The sequence below is a fragment of the Corapipo altera genome, unplaced genomic scaffold (assembly GCF_003945725.1).
Source record: "Corapipo altera isolate COAL_440 unplaced genomic scaffold, ASM394572v1 0, whole genome shotgun sequence".
In the NCBI taxonomy this organism is placed as follows: domain Eukaryota; kingdom Metazoa; phylum Chordata; class Aves; order Passeriformes; family Pipridae; genus Corapipo; species Corapipo altera.
In genome coordinates, this window is record NW_020884872.1 from 75,391,324 (window position 1) to 75,402,568 (window position 11,245).

The following is an 11,245-nucleotide window of genomic DNA, read 5'->3' on the forward strand; positions in this document are numbered from 1 at the left end:
GAGTTATACCCAGACATTCCTGCAGCTGTCCCACAAAACTAACCTACCCTTAGGGAGCTGCTGGAGTTGGGGAGTCAATAGGGTGCATCTCTGTGCCGACTACAGGTTCTTGGCACCACATGGTGCTCTGCATAGAGGTGGACAAACACCATTCTGTTCTTGTCCCAGAGTGCAGGGTTATACATCTGTCTTTGTGGGTTAAAACCAGTTTTCTCTGTATCATTGCATTTATTGTAGTCTTTTTTTAGAAAATTGTAACTCTGACAAGAACCCTCTCTTGAGTTGGGTTAATTTCTTCTGCCAGTTTACTTTTAAACCAGCACAGTTACACAGCAGTGTCCTAAAATGTGCCTTTTTCTGAAATAGAAATTATTTAAATACTTTCAAAGACACGATCCACTCTAGAAGCTTGGGATTTGCTTTCTTGCCAATGGAATTCCTCAGTTTGAATTTAAATGAAGATTTACTTGCTATTACATAAAGAACCTGCTGCTCTCCATTCCTGTCTGGCCCCTGTGGACAATGGGCAGTCATGGGAGAAGATGACATGTGAGTGCTGTGGTGGCGTTTGCAGCCAAACAATTGTTCCCTGGCTCCCAAGAGCGTATATTATATTTTTGTGGATTTGTGCTATCAAGCTCTTTTCCTAGACACATTTTGGTTGTGTGTTTGTTGTTCCACTGATTGTCTGTGGGAACCACAACTCCATGAAGAAAAACAATTTCTCTGTAGAGTCCTGTGCTTATATAGCTGTTTCTTCCACATTAAAAGTCCCGCTTAGCAAAATACTTCTACATTTGCAGAACGAACTTAGTTTTCTTCACACTCCCATTGATTAAGTGTTATGCAAGGTAAATTGTCTTCAGAAACCTGTACAACATCTCAGTCTTCATATTATGCCCAACTGGCACATTTTTGGTCACATTACTTTCATTAGAATTGCACATTCACTGAAACACGATAAACAATTCTGCCATGCTAAAAAGTAAAATTCAGCTTTTTCACAGCTGTATTTGCTTCACAGAGGGGGCAAATGTTGCTGAGTAAAACAACAGCACATGTAGGTAGTCAGTTTTTAGAGGAGAGCCTCATGAATTGTAGTTGCAGACCTAGACATTGAATTACCACTAGAAATGAGCTGGGAAGGAAGTATATGTGCATTCATGAGATAGTAATATTTTTTCTCTGAGAATCAGGAAGGTGAATTTTTCATTGAATTCTTCTAGTTTTAAATACATTCAATGATACCATTATCATCCTTAGGGAACTAAGCAATGTAGGTGTTTCTGTGCACAATTAAGTACTAGAGCAAAGGCTCACTACACAAATGCTTGACTTATTATTTTTAGTCTGCTTATTTTGTTGTGCAGTCCTATCCATTAGGATTTTTAGGGAGACTTATATTTTACAGATTCCTCTTTTAGAATTTTAATTTCATTCACTTATTTGAAAGATTGTCTAGAGACTCTGAGAAATGAGCAATGCAAATGTTTGCTATTGACAATTGTGTTTTGATATTCAATGATTTCTTAAACAGTCCAGCATGTTTGTGTTATGTTTCCATGCTCATGAAGAGAATAAACCCTCAGCCTTCTTTCTTTCTCTCCAAGGCTTAATATAGGCTGCTGAGATTGCTGTGCCACCTCTGAGTAAAAAGAAAAGGCAGAGACTTGCAGGAGCTGATGTCACATGCTGAGGTCTACAGCAAGGGGAAAACCACTCTCCCTGGATGTTAATTATGTACAAAGAAGGCAACAAAGCATGTATTCTATACGGGAGCTTGAATGCTGAGACTGAAATATCTGTGATCGTGGTGCATCCACCCACCTTTACTTTAAGTAAGGCAACTTCGGTACCAGTAACATTTTGGCTGAGGCAGAAGGGATCTCAGCACAGGGCAGCACAGTGTACTTAGGTGCTCAGTCAAGCCTGTGTTATCTTCTGTGAACACAGGACAGTCACCAGCTTGAAGTTAGACTGGTAAGTCTATTCCATACTGAAGGCATAAATGAGCAGTATGAACATTTGCTACCTCAAAATCTTTTCCTTGGTTGATTCCTAATGTATGAGGTAGTTTATGCTTCTTACACAGGGCAGATATAATCATAAGCAAGCCAAAATATCTGAAGAATTCATGTGTAAAATATCTTAATGAGTAGAGAAAGTTATTTATTCTTCCTTATCAAACTTAAAATAAAAGCAATAAAAGTTAAACATTTTAGGAGTCCAAAACAATACTTTTTATCCAATCATTTGCCAGGCCTGTGAATCCAAATAAAACCTTTCTCAAGGTACTTTAACAGATTTTTCCATTTCCTAACTGGGATTGACCAAACCTTAATTTGCAAAGTTGTGATTTTTTTTAATAAATATTTTCTACTTTTGAATTTGGCAACCAAATAAGATTTATCTAATTTCTGTAATTTCTGAGAATTTCATTGTTATCAGTATTCACCCTTCCTTGGGAGGAAAAAGAATATACATGCACTGAACTATAACCCATTATACAGCTTATTCAAGCTGTTACTTACATACCATACTGCAAAGTATCTGAAAACAAAATTATGTATTTCAGCAAACTGTCTATTTATCAGACATTTCTATTAACTGCAAATGTGTAGTGAGAAGGTACAGTAGTGGTTTAATATATCATAAAGACAGACAATGTATGAAAGTACATGTTAATCTACATTTTTAGGAATTACAAATAAAACAACTATGTGCACAGTACTTTAAAATGCAGTGAACTTCTCTTCTAGTTGCATTGACAATACCAGTTCCTTACACAGTTGAATCTGGTTAAAAGCTCTATTCCCAGTGTAATAAATGTAACATCACAGGTACAATATTGACAGTAGAGGTTAAGGCTCTGTTCCGATGATTGTTTATTTCTCTGTGCATACCTCCCTTCCATTCTCCTCTTATCCCAGTCTTTTCCCCCCCAACACACCCAATTGTTTTTATACAGAATGAAAAGCTCATTGTCTCCAGAGTATTCAGGAAGAAAAATTTAAGATAAAAGAATTTAATCCAAATTTAATGAAATGTGTAAAGAAATGTTGATTCATAGTAATAGCAATACCTGGCACTTATCATTTTTTTCTTTTTTAATTAATTTAGGTATGTCAGAAGAAACCAGCATTCACATCTCATGATGCTAAACACTCCACAACAGGTAGCACACAGAGGATAGATTCCAGACTGAAAATCATAGTCTGATCAGGTCTCAGCAGTCTTTGTGAATTTGAGGAAGAACAATCATCTCTATATTTAAATTACAGAAGGTGAGGCACAGAAAATGTAAATGCCTTTCTCAGAGACACACGATGAACCAATGGTAGACTTTGGGTCTGTTGACTCCCCAGCCACTGATTTATATCTTGGCCCATTCTGTCCTCTTAAACAATGTAGAGAAGATCTGAGATACACGACATGGGCCTAGTATCATAAGGGAATCAGTGTCAAACGCACACAGCCTGATTCTGCACTACCTTTTGGCATCTATAGTCATGTTTACTTTGTAAAGAGGGCCTAAAATGCCCTCAAATCAAAGTTGATTTGGTGTCAATTACTAATATATGCACTTTAATAGAGAATCAGGCTTGCAGTAATCACTGTGGCACATTGAGACTAGAATTAACTAACTGATTTAATTGCTAATGAATTAAGGCTGATTCCTTATATTAAGGCCTCTGTATCATTCCATGACAGTGTAACTGTGCCTCAGTGCAAGACTCAGGCTATAGAAAAACTTAACCTTTCAGTTGTCTTCAAAGTCAATAATTTTAGTAGCCCTAAATGTATAAAGTAACTGGAACCAAACAACCTGTCTCTATGCTATGGAATATTAAATAAATTATTGTAAAAGAACCTAAAAGTAACTCGAGGAAAACCCAATTATATGTTTGTTGAAAACAAAAACTAGATTAGATAGACTTGTTGTCTGAACTTGAAAATGGAGTACTGTACATGATAACACACCTTTATATGAAGAAAACTGTCTTGATATTCAGTGGTTATGATTATGCCCAGATAAACTGTAGATGCTTATCAACTCTGAAGATCGAGTTATCTTTTATACTACTACAATAAAATAGAAATAGATTTATTTGGTATTTAAGTGCTAGACCTAGTTTGCATAAAGCTAGTGTGTGTTATATTCAGAGGAGTAGGAAGATGACCTCAAGCTCAGTAAATGCTACATGTTCACAGATTTCTCCTATTATTCTTGTTATTAAAAGCTATTATGGGTAGCTTTCTTAGAATAGGGGTTCTCTAACTTTGCTCTCTGTACCCAAACATTATTTTAGAAATTCTTTCCTCTATGAATGCTCTACTCATAACAGTTTTAGTTTAAAACCTTCCTATTTTAGACAATGGTGTAACATTTGCTGGCTAAGAATAAAACAGTCCTTGCTCTATTCAAATTTAAGGCCTGGGTCCCCATGGGTTGCAGCACTTTTTAACTTATTTTTACTTCTAGTTAGAAGTAAATTCATTTTTTAAAGCTAATATGGAATTTGTTTGTGTAAATTAGCCTAATTCCTTAGGCATCAGTGTGACTATGATAATTACCCAGCTGAGAATCTGGTCACCGAAATGTATGTCCAGTGGTTGGGAAATCTGTTTTGTATATAAGCCAAATAACAGCCGGATCATATGTTTAGTTTCATTGGCAATTCAGAAAATATTTAATAATAAATTCCATTGTTTCTATTCCCCATTTTTGTATACAAATAAATAATCTTTTCTAAAACATTCTTTTTCTTTAGTAAGGCTTGTATTCATAGTCATATCAAAAGTGTTTGCTATTGGAGCAATCTTTCAGTTTGCTTTCTTTAGAGTTATCTTTCTTATCAAATTCTACAGCATTCTAAACTTTAATAGTCATTAGCAACCCTGCACTTGAGTAAAGAATCACATTAAAAAAGTGTAATACTTGCTTGTCCAAAGCTAAGGCAGGACGAACAAAAGTAATGAGGTCATCTGATCCTCACCTATCAAGCCTTGAATTTTAAACAGTATTCAAAATACAAAGCCCAAGCGAGGATGTTGTCATGATGATTATTGCGCTTTCTCAGTGTCTTGCCATAGTCTTCCCTTTAGCAATATATAATTTCTTTTTCTGAAGACCACATAAAGTTATTGAACTCTGTAAAGAAAAAAAGCACTTAAAGTTTTATGAATTATGACCTAGACAGAAGGATACAAAACCAAATTACTGTTCTATGATTCAGCTATATCATGATCTAATACTGTTTCAAAACCATTATTCTGTTATTTAGGTTGGCATCATCTTCTGAACACCCCATGGGCTCTTTGGCATGCTACAAATTCAGCAGATGCACTGTCTTCTGGGCTTTACAGCTTCTTCTGACGAATGGACAACATTTGGAACAAAGCCACTCTTGACACCTTCCCATCCATCTTGTATTGAGATTTCTCCATTTTTTACAAGTTCATAGATGTCTCGTGTAAGAATTGTAAAGGACTCTTCAACATTTGTGGCATCTTTTGCTGAAGTTTCTATATATTTCATACCACAGTCAGATGACAGCTTTTCAGCTTCTTCTCTTGTAACCTCACGCTGTGACACTAAGTCACATTTGTGCCCTACTAATAGGAACACAATCTGAAAGGGCTGCACGTGCATTTTTGCTTCTTCTAGCCAGTCTTTCACATGTTCAAAAGATCGTCGATTTGTGAGGTCGAACACTAGTAAGCCACCCACAGAATTGCGATAGTAAGAGCGTGTTATTGATCTATGAAGGGGAAAAAAAAAGGAAAATTAAAATGCATTTTCATTTTATTCATAAATAGATGACTTTTCCATATGGCAATGTGTTTTTATCTTTTATATGTTTTATTAAATAACTTTGCTTTTTTAAAGCTAATTATAATTAATTAATTTATCTATTAGACACAAAAATATTGGTTTTTTTCTTACATTCGAAAGTCACTTTCTAAACATTTCTGAAGGGTTGACAGTGAAAGGCTCTTCATGCAACTTATAGGTCTCCTTGGGAAAAATGTTATGAATGCAGAGTTTATCTATAATCCATGGAAAACTGAGTAAGTCCTGAACAAGAGACTGAGTGAGCTTTAGTAAACAGATAAAGAGCATTAACCTTTGGAAGTCCCCCAGGTTGACAGTAGAGGATAGCAGAGTACTCAGGAGAATTCAAAGACTCTCTCAGAAACAAGACATCTGAGTATGGACCATAGACAAAATCAGATGGGCCTTTCTTATGTTCTTTCATGACAGGGAATCTACTTAGGTGATTATACATGCTTTGGTAAGTGCTGCAAGATCAGACTCTAAAAGCAAAATTAAGTTTTTAACTCCCTTATTTTTGTCACTTTTTGAACAGAAAGAAAAAAACTCTTGGGTAGCATGTCAGGTTTGATGTAGTCTCACTTATTCATAAGGGATGTTTAAATTTCCATTTCTCAAATTATCTCTATGCAGATCTTAAATTCTTGTTGAAATTATGGCTTCTTGTGTAAACTTTGGTTCAGCTCATTAATGTCATTAAACATGAATGATTCTATGCTGGCAAAAGTCAGAATTTTCAAGAAGGAAAAGAAGAATGACCCTGGAAATTACAGGACTGTCAGTCTCAATTCAGTGCCTGGTAAAATGATAGAGAAAATTCTTCTGTGAGTTACTGAAAAGCACCTGAAGGACTATGCAGTCATCAAGAAAGTCCTGCTTGTCAAACCTAATTTCCTTTTCCAACAAGGTAGCCCACCCAGTTGATCAAGGGAAACCAAGTTGATATAATCTTTTTGGATTTCAGTAAAGCTTTCCATACTGTCTCTCCCAGTATCCTTCTGGACAAAATGTCGAGCACACAGCTGGATAAACATGTCATGTGATGAGTGAGCAACTGGCTCATGGGACAGGCACAAAGGGTAATAGTGAATGGGCTGACACCAGGCTGGTGGTCTGTCACCAGTGGGGTTGCACAGGGCTCCATCTTATGGCCAGTGCTCTTCAACATCTTCATAAGCGACTTGGACATAGGACTTGAAGGTACACTGAGTAAGTTTGCTGATGATACTAAATTAGGAGGAGCTGTTGACTCCCTTGAAGGCAGGGAGGCCCTGAGGAGAGATCTCAACAAATTAGAGGACTGGGCAATCACCAATGAAGTTTAACAAGGGCAAGTGCCAGATTCTGTACCTGGGATGGGGCAACCCTGGATGTTTGTACAGACTGGGGAATGAAATCTTGTAAAGCAGTGCCAGGGAAAGGGGCCTGGGGGTCCTGGTCGATGGCAAGTTGAATATAAGTGAGCAGCCATAAGGGCCAACTGTGTCCTGGGGGCATCAGGCACAGCATCGCCAGCCAGTTGAGGGAGGGGATTGTCCCACTCTGCTCTGCACTGGTGCAGCCTCACCTTGAATATTGTGTGCAGTTTTGGGCACTATAACACAAGAAGGATGTAAAACTATTAGAGGAGGGCTACAAAGACGGTGAAGAGTCTTGAGGAGAAGCCATACAAGGAGCGGCTGAGGTTACTTGGTTTGTTCATCCTGGAGAAGGGGAGACTAAGGGTAGACCTCATCTACAGCTTCCTCATGAGGGGAATTGAAGGGGCGGGTGCTGATCTCTTTACTCTGGTGATCAGTGACAGAAACTGAGGGAATGGCATAAAGCTGAGTCAGGGGAGGTTTAGGGTAGATATTAGGAAAAGATTCTTCATCCAGAGGGTGGTTGGGCACTGGAACAGGCTCCCCAGGGAAGTGGTCATGGCGCCAAGCCTGACAGAGTTCAAGAAGAATTTGGACAATGCTCACATGGTGTGATTCTTAGAGATGCCCTGTGCAGGGCCAAGTGTTGGACTCAATGATCCTTGTGGGTCCCTCCCAATTCAGAGTATTCTACAATTCTTTGTATTAATTACATCAGACTGTGGCTTTAGGGAGACTTTAAATCAGTCACAGTGTTTCTTTTTCGTTATAATCTTACTGATCTTTACCAGATGAACCAAACTTTCACTGAAATCTTTATCTAATTTGAAGAGTTATTTTTATACTATGACTAAAGACTTTATTGTAATGATATTAATTTTGAAAATACATACTGCTTACTGAAAAAGAATAAGCATAGTGGTTTATTTTCAAGCCATGTGTTAGAAGCAGAATGTATCTAATATTATGGTCTAGTAAAAAGTGGGTTAATATAATGGAAGCATCTCCACAGTATCTTGCCCCTACTGAAATGAACTCTCACTTTTAGCACCACTACCAAGCACTTTATAGCACTGGAGGTTTCATCTTTTAAATGTATTGTTGGATTTAAATACAGGAAAAGTAAACAATCAAACAAACAAAAATCACATCAAAGTACATGATGCAAAACACAGCCAAACCAGCATATTGCTCTAAATGACTAATCTGAAGATAGAAAGAAATTGAGGGTGCACCCCTCATTTATGTTAGTCTGCATTACAGACCGGAGCTTATACTCATTCTAGTAAGGTGTTAAAGTTACTGATTATGTTGTTGTTGTCCATGTGGCACCTCACACAATGGGAGATTCTGCTTAGCGATGCCTTACTGATGTCAAAGTAAATATAGTCAGTAACCGCCCTACCTGAGCCCCAAACAAGTGAACAGTCTTCCACTACTGTTTGCAGTGGAAATGGTGAGAATTGCTTTATTTGAGAAGTAATGCAAACAGTGCATATTAAAGATGATTTCTAAAACCATGCATGAAATCCAGTTCAAATACAGAATCATCAATGCACTAGATACATGTAAGAATTCTTCTCAAACAATTCCTCCAAGAAAGTACATGATCTCTTTCAAGAGAGTGTGACAGCAGGTGTGTCACGTCTTACTTTTCCCCTGGGAATGTCCCTTATGCCTGGGACCAAAATTAGGGGGTTATTATGCAGCCAGTAGTTTTCTGTGCACATGCAGGGAACTCCCCTGGTAGCTTTAAAGACAGGTTTTACCTCCTCTGAAACTCCAGTGCAAGGGAGCCAGAGCAGAATTGGGAATCAAAACTGCAAACTGATTGGTGTTCCCCAGAAGCAGATAACTTCTTGGAATAATTAGTTTTTCCCCAAGATAATCTTTGCTTGTGATCTGTAGTGTTCTCCATTATCAGAGAACAGAATGTGCAACATTTTAACCTGTGGTGTATAACTTAGTAAAATATTTAGAATTGCTTTGAGTAAATGTAAAGCAGACTATACAATAAATGCTGTCATATTTGGTACACCAACTGACAAGAAACTCCTAGCACAAAACCAAACACAAGTATTTACAACTACTTCCGTTTGTATTTATGGGTATTAGAAAAAACACAGAGGTATACTAATGGTAAATTTAAAAGCAACTGACTGCATGACTCATCAGTGCACATTCCCTGAGCATTCCAGGGTTAAAGGATGGCCATCATTTGATTTTAAATGTATGCAAAATTCTCTGCATTTGCATTTCTTTCAGTTGAGTGTCTCGTCATTGTCCATCCTGGCTATTTGTCAACAAATTCAAAATAAAGAGATTGTACATCCTTAGTCACTTATTTACAAGTACTTTACAAGCTGACTGGAAAGCACAAGGAGAGTGAAAAATGCTAAGAGCTTGCTATTATTCCTGCTAATTTCTTTGCTAATCCTTCAGTAGCCTGCCCGCAAGAATGTATATGAAGTTCTGAATCATGTAAGCCCAAGAAAGTTGTTTGTTGTTTCACTGTAATGCTTGTTATGGAAAAAAAAGAAGTTGGTGTTCCCCGGTAAGACAGTGCAATCCCACCTCTTCAGCTGGGTGTGGGAATCTGCACAACTGTTGCGATGGAAGACAGGGAACATAAGAATTGATTCTGGCCAGCTAAGAGGCCCATTTCAGCCCTCCTGCTAGCATCCTAGTAACAACAAGTGTGTGGGTTAGGTACACGTAGATGGGCTGTGCATTTGCCCCCACCACGAGTTCATATCTGTTGAACCTCAAGTCCAAATTAAAATCCATACGCAACTTGCCTGAACCTGCAATCATTACAGATACAACAGAGGCACAAGAGTGAGTCAGTTCATAAATTGGAGAATGACTGTGATTCTTTTTGGGGCAGGAAAAGAGGGTAGTTTTGCTACTTGTTTGTGACAGAGGGGAGAGAGGATTTAATACTCAGTGCAGCATTTGAGCTACTTTAGCTACAGTATAAATGGTAGAGGTACTATTGAAGGCTCTTGGCAACCATCAGTGCAGAGCAGATGCAGAAGGCAGATAAAACACTACTAAGGGACTGTAGCTGGCTGCCCCATAGCTTCCACACTGCCATGGCTGCACGGGTGCTCATGGTGTTGCTGTGCTGGAAGGAGGAAGAGCTGGGAGGTGGCCTGGTCTCTCCAGATTGCATGTGAAGGAGAGGTAATGGCAGAGGGAAATACTGCAGGGGAGAACGAGTTCGGAGGTGATGACAAAGTAAGAAATGCGGAGTTAAGCAGGGGCCTCTTGCTGCAAAGAAGGAAAAAAAAACGTGGAGGAGGGATTGCTACATTAGGTCCAGGACTTCAGGGGAAAGATGAGCGAGGGAAGAAGAAACAGGAGGAGGCCACTTGTTACCCACTAGTGTGAGCTGGGAGGGGAAGGGCAGCTGTTCCCTGATGTGTGTGAAGGGAAACGGCAGGGGAGGAAGAAGCTCCTGGGAAGGAACTGGTGGGCAGTAGGGCAAGTGGGATGGTGGGCCACGGGGCTGGGACCACTGGCAGGGGTAGAGGACTGTTTGGGGCACAGCAACCAGATTGGTGCAGGGAGATGTGTTCGGGGACAAGGCAAAGCCCTTGGGGCTGGAGATGCGTCGGACGATGAGGGAGGGTATGAGGGTATGCTCGGGGGCCGGCAGGTTTGGGGAGCAGGTGGGAGGGGGCCGGGTCCTGTACCTGAACCGCTCCTGCCCCGCCGTGTCCCAGAGCTGCAGCTTGACCCTCTTGCCAGGCTCGATCTCCACCAGCCGGGAGAAGAAGTCCACCCCCACGGTGGGATCGGAGTGCAGCGGCCCCGGGAAGCGGCCCTCGGTGAAGCGGTGCAGGAGGCAGGACTTGCCCACGGTGGAGTCGCCCAGCACGATCAGCCGGAACTGGTAGATCCAGATCGCCGCGTCCATGGCGGCCCCGGCCTGGCCCGGCTCCGCCTTGGGGCTCTTCCTGGGGCTCCTGCGCGGCCGGTGCCTGCACCGCGCCCCGATCGCCCCCACGCCCGGCATCGGCGCGGCGGGCGGGCGGCGGCGGGG

At 40.1% G+C, this 11,245-nt stretch overlaps 1 protein-coding gene across 1 annotated transcript; it reads right to left on the bottom strand.

The window, feature by feature from the left end:
- Window positions 1-2,621: 2,621 nt before the first annotated feature.
- RAB39A (RAB39A, member RAS oncogene family) lies at window positions 2,622-11,218 on the bottom strand. Its single transcript, XM_027654011.1, has 2 exons — window positions 10,896-11,218; window positions 2,622-5,762 (listed from the first exon to the last, which is right to left on the bottom strand). The coding sequence occupies exons 1-2, from the start codon at window positions 11,216-11,218 to the stop codon at window positions 5,336-5,338; spliced, it is 750 nt and encodes a 249-aa protein (XP_027509812.1). The 3' UTR covers window positions 2,622-5,335.
- Window positions 11,219-11,245: the final 27 nt, after the last annotated feature.

Coding starts and splice junctions, on each gene's coding strand:
- RAB39A (XM_027654011.1), bottom strand. CDS start 11,218: ATGCCGGGCGTGGGGGCGATCGGGGCGCGGTGCAGGCACCGGCCGCGC. Junction 5,763..10,895: donor GCGGGGCAGGAGCGGTTCAG/GTACAGGACCCG, acceptor TCCCCTTCATAG/ATCAATAACACGCTCTTACT.